General features: G+C 35.6%; 1 protein-coding gene across 6 annotated transcripts in view; it reads left to right on the top strand.

Moving 5' to 3' along the window:
• LOC107849161 (putative B3 domain-containing protein REM15) overlaps positions 1 to 4904 on the top strand; it is a 24060-nt gene that overhangs the window by 6041 nt on the left and 13115 nt on the right. For 5 of the 6 annotated variants that reach the window (XM_016693834.2, XM_016693813.2, XM_016693828.2 and 2 more), the window contains exons 5-7: positions 104 to 172; positions 756 to 835; positions 946 to 1177. In XM_016693834.2, the coding sequence (XP_016549320.2) occupies positions 104 to 172; positions 756 to 835; positions 946 to 1177 (381 nt within the window). The remainder of the gene's footprint in view (positions 1 to 103; positions 173 to 755; positions 836 to 945; positions 1178 to 4904) is intronic. The other variant, XM_016693823.2, reaches the window with a different exon arrangement.

Here is a 4904-nt window from a genome sequence, read left to right as displayed (position 1 = left end):
AAGACAAAATCACCACTGACACTATATGATGTTTCTTCATCAAAGAGCTTTGCCTTCATTTCTAAGGGAGTTCTGAGTCCACTATGATCAACAAATTATGCAGAGTATTTTCAACAAGAAGAAAAAGAAGCCCATACTTTTGAAGAGACTTCTCAGAAATTCGAATTGAAAGGTAACATCTTAGAGTCCATTAGTTTATACTTTGTGAATTTGCAAGTTTTTACCCTTACAACACGTTTGGATGGTTTTTACCCTTTCTATTGTTAGTTTAAATATAATGTTTGTTTTGATTATTACTTTAATTTTATTGTATATCATTAAATCCATCGTTAGATAATGACGCAAAGTCTCATTTTATGTAACAATCGATTTGGTGTAATTGCATCCTCACCTTATTGTTTATTCTCGTTTTGTCTTTATTTATCATCTAATTATTTTATTTTATTTTTATCCTACCATTTATAATAGTTCTACCCGTACTCTGCTTTTCTTATAGGTTTGTCCTTCAAATTGTTGATGTATAGCACTATGTAATGAGGGAAAACGATATAATCTATCCAAATGTTGTGTTCATCAAAACAATACTGTACAATACAATATGTATGAAACAATATGTCACAACCATTCAAACAAAGTATTAATCTTAACATAAGTTTCAGTTTATTAGATGAAAAATCGGGTGGATGCTTAGATGCTTTTTTCATTTTTTAATTGTAATCATTTTTTCATTAAAGTAAAGGCATTTCTCCATGCAGAAGCTGCTCCTCACAACCCTTTTGGTGAATCTCAGTTTGTATGCACTGTTAAACAGTATTACCTTACAAATGGTTACTTGGTAAGTCTCAAAGGCAACATATGCAATATTTTGCTCTTTTTTCTCTCTTTATTAGTTGGAGTTAATTTACGGTGAAATATGATGCATATGAAGTGTCTGATGAATTTCAGCGCATTCCTAGTAAATTTGCAAAGGAAAATGGTCTCACCAACAAGGAATGTGGTTTGATTATTAGAGATGAAAGACAAAGGTCATGGAATTTAAGGATGTATACCTCTTGTCATCATGTTTGTATTGGAGGAAGATGGCGTAAATTCTGTGTTGCAAATGACATAAAGGTGGGAGATCAAATAATGTTTGAGGTTGTTACTAGTGGAGTACAACCAGTCTGGAAATTTCATGGTAAGGTTTCTCATTTAAAGCAACTTCTTCTATTTTCACGATTTTTTATTGTTATTGTTGAAGAACTAATAGTCACTGTTGGAAAGGAGCACATGTTTGTAGTTTTGATGATTGACAATTACGGACCTAGTTCACTACTTGTTATCTTTTGTATGTTGTATCATGGGAACCAGGCCCCATAACAAGTGACGTGAATGTGGTATCATATGAACCAGGTCCCAGAACAGGTGACGTGACTATATAAGGAAATCAAGGACTAATAAGAAAGATTGGTGCCACGAAATAAAGAAGAAAATAAATAAAAGAGCAAGAAGGAAAGAATGGAGCAAATAAAAAAAGAAATTAAGAGCAAGGAAGGAAAGAAATAAAAAGAAGAAATAGAGTCTAAAGAGGAGTCAAAGTTTCCTCATATGATACAATCTCATTATAAGGAAAGGAATCACACATTTCCTCATAGGAAACCAAGTTCCATTTGGAAAAGGAGTCCGATTCCGTGATATTATAGGGCATGACAAATCTCCAGCATATATATGGTTAGAAGATCATTGAGAGCCGCACCTATTGCATATCCACAAAATTAATCATCTTCAAAGCAATAGCCATCGGAGCAAAAACTGCAGGAGTTCATCACAGCAAAACAGAACCCTGGTTCACAGTTTCTGTTTGAGTTTGCACTACTGAATGCTGAAGTGTGAGAAGCTTAAGGCTAGAGTTAGTAGTCGTTGTTGAGTTCATCAGTTGGAGTAAATTGATGAGTTTTGAGTTTGAGTTGTAACCGTTTCTATTATTGAACGTTATTTAGTTATGAGTGGATAATAAGAAGCGGGTTTGACTTCTTATTCGTGGGGTGTTGTAACAAGAAGCGGGTTTGACTTCTTGTTTGTGAGGTGTTGTAACAAGAAGCGGGTTTGACTTCGTGTTGTGCTCATATAGTGGGTAGAACAGTTGGAGTAAACTGTGGAGTTGTGAGTTAAGAGTTAGGTTCTAGGATTACGGGGTTGTAATCTTGAACAAAGCTCTTTGAAATTAGTGGAGATTGGTGGTGAAATCCTACGCAGTGTAGGTCGTGGTTTTTTACTCCCTTGAGTAAGGATTTTTTCACGATAAATTTGTGTTGCGCTTTATTTTACTATTTGTTGTTTACTGCAAATTCCGAGACTAGGTTCCTAATACGTGTGGTGGGATTAGTTAATTTGTACAGTTGGTATTAGAGCAGGTCTTTTCAATTAAAGGCTAACACCTTGAAAAGGATCATATGGCTGCCCCACCAACATCTCAGGAAGGTGCTTCGCAAATTAGACTACCCCTCTTTAACGAACAATATTATAGGTGGTGGAAGAATAGGATGATGGACTTCATTATTGGAGAGGATCATGATCTCTACAACATTGTGTTGGATGGACCAACAATTCCAACTAAGCTTGGTGAAGATAGAAAGACATGGGTTCCTAAAGGGAGATTGGAATTTGATAATAATGACAAAATCAATGTTCAAAATAATGCAAAGGCCAAGAAAATCTTAATCTATGGAATTGACCTGATGAGTACAATAGGATATCCTCGTGTTCCATTGCAAAAGAAATTTGGGACACTTTGCAAACAACTCATGAAGGTACTAGTCAAGTGAAGAAGTCTAAGATTAATGTACTAAACAGAAAATATGAATTATTTAGGATGAAGGAAGGAGAGACTATTCAGGAGATGGATACTAGGTTCACATCATTAATGAGATCTACTCTCTAGGTGAATTTGTTCCCAATGGTAAGGCTATCCGAAAATTGCTCAGTGTGTTGCCGGAGTCATGGGAATATAAGGTTGAAGCTATCTCTGAGGCTTATAACTTGGACACATTAGCCATGGATGAACTCATCGGAAACTTGAAAACGTATGAGCTTAAGAAAAATCAAGAACGTATAATTATTGGGGTCTCAAAGGAAAATGATTTGGTTCTAAAAGCTACTGAAAAGGTAGATTTTGAACTTGAGAATTTGGCACTCATAACTAGGAGATTTCAAAAGGTGTTGAGGAAGAGCCTGAATTCACAAAATAGGAACCAAGTTCCGAGAAATTATGAGAAGGAAAATCATGATCAAGTGTGTCACAAGTGTGGCAGTCCTGAACACTTCATCAAATTTTGTCCTTTATGGACAGTGGAGCACAAGAAAAATAACCAAGAAAAATATAAGGAACAAAAGAAGACCTGGTTCTTCCATCACACAGAATGATGACAAAACGTGAAGCTGATGTTGCTGTTAAAAGGGCTCTTGCTAAAATGGGAAACTCTTCTGATGAATTTGAAGATGAAGAACCACAAAAATCGGTCATTATTGGCTATGGTGGAATCTGATGATGAGGACACTCTAGCATTTGTTGCAATTGCTGATTCGGATGGTGAACAACAGGAAGAAAATTCCAAAGAGGCCATGCTTTCACTCATGGCAAGTTCAAACTCAGATGGTGATACTGAATAAGGAAAATCTGAGGAAAATCTTGCAAGGACTAAAGTTGAGTTAGAACATAATAAAAAGTGGACCAAGTCCTCAACGCTGTTAACTCTAATTCAGGATAGTCAAACCACCACTAGACATGGGATTGGTTTTAAACCTGAAGAACACAAGTCCTCACAAGGTAACCCTGCTAGATTAAAATTTTGTACTCACTGTGGAAAGGAAAGCCATCTTAGAAATCAATGTCAAGGTCAAATTTGAGCAAATCATAAAAATATTAATTTTGTCAAAAAGGGACTTGGTTCTTATCAGATGAATTGTTCTAATTTTGTTAAAAAAAAATCAGGTCCTTATCATGCAAATGCTTAAAAAACAATCCTCTTATTTGTCTTTCTGGGCTAGAAGAGATCTCATTCATCCTTTTACTCATCTGAAGGGGCCCAAGTTAATCTAGGTACCCAAGACTAATCTTTAACTAGTGTTTCAGGTGAAGGTGAGAGAAAAATACAAATCATGATAGCTGAATAATACATGCTTTGGACACATGATCGAAATATGAGAAAGTTTCCTCTCACTCACGTATTTCCAAGGTTACAAAGTAGTCCTTAGAAAGAAAAAAAAGGATTGAAACATAACTTGCTGAGCGTCTCTTAGATGCTTGACAAAACAACAATACTCAAATTCTGAAACCTGGTTCTAAATGAATGAGTCATGAAAATCCTATTTCATAAGTTGCCCAACACCCATTCTGTGAATAATTGCTCAACACCCATTTTGTGAATAATTGCTCAAAGTGATCAAAAATCAGAAAGAATGTTAGAATGTTTTAACTTCAATATTGAAGGCTCCCTCATAACAATTGGGAAAACTATACAACAGGAACCTGCTTCCTACAAATTTACAGAAAGATGATGAAAAAAATTGATCTTGTGAATGACAATCTTGATGATTGTGATCTTGAAGAGTAGGTTGACAATGAAGGATTTGTTATTGCTGGAGATAATTATGAAGATTACGAATAGTGTACAACCTGGTTTTCAAGCAGTTCCTGAAAATGATCAAATTCACAGTCTAGTGGTGATCCTCATATCAGTGAGGGGGTACATGAGACAGGGGGAACTAATGTTGAGAAGATGCATGGTGAACAAAAAAGAGGGGGAAGTTTTGGATGATTAAAGGGTTCAATGCAATGTGAACCTGGTTTCTCTTTGCCTGGAGCTTGGTCTTATAAAGAAGCATTGACGCATCATCACTTCCTTAATAATTGGCTAGTAAATGAA

Source organism: Capsicum annuum, chromosome 1 (assembly GCF_002878395.1).
Source record: "Capsicum annuum cultivar UCD-10X-F1 chromosome 1, UCD10Xv1.1, whole genome shotgun sequence".
Classification (NCBI taxonomy): Eukaryota; Viridiplantae; Streptophyta; class Magnoliopsida; order Solanales; family Solanaceae; genus Capsicum; species Capsicum annuum.
The sequence above is the reverse complement of the archived record's forward strand: the minus strand, read 5'-3'. Positions and strand labels throughout refer to the sequence as shown.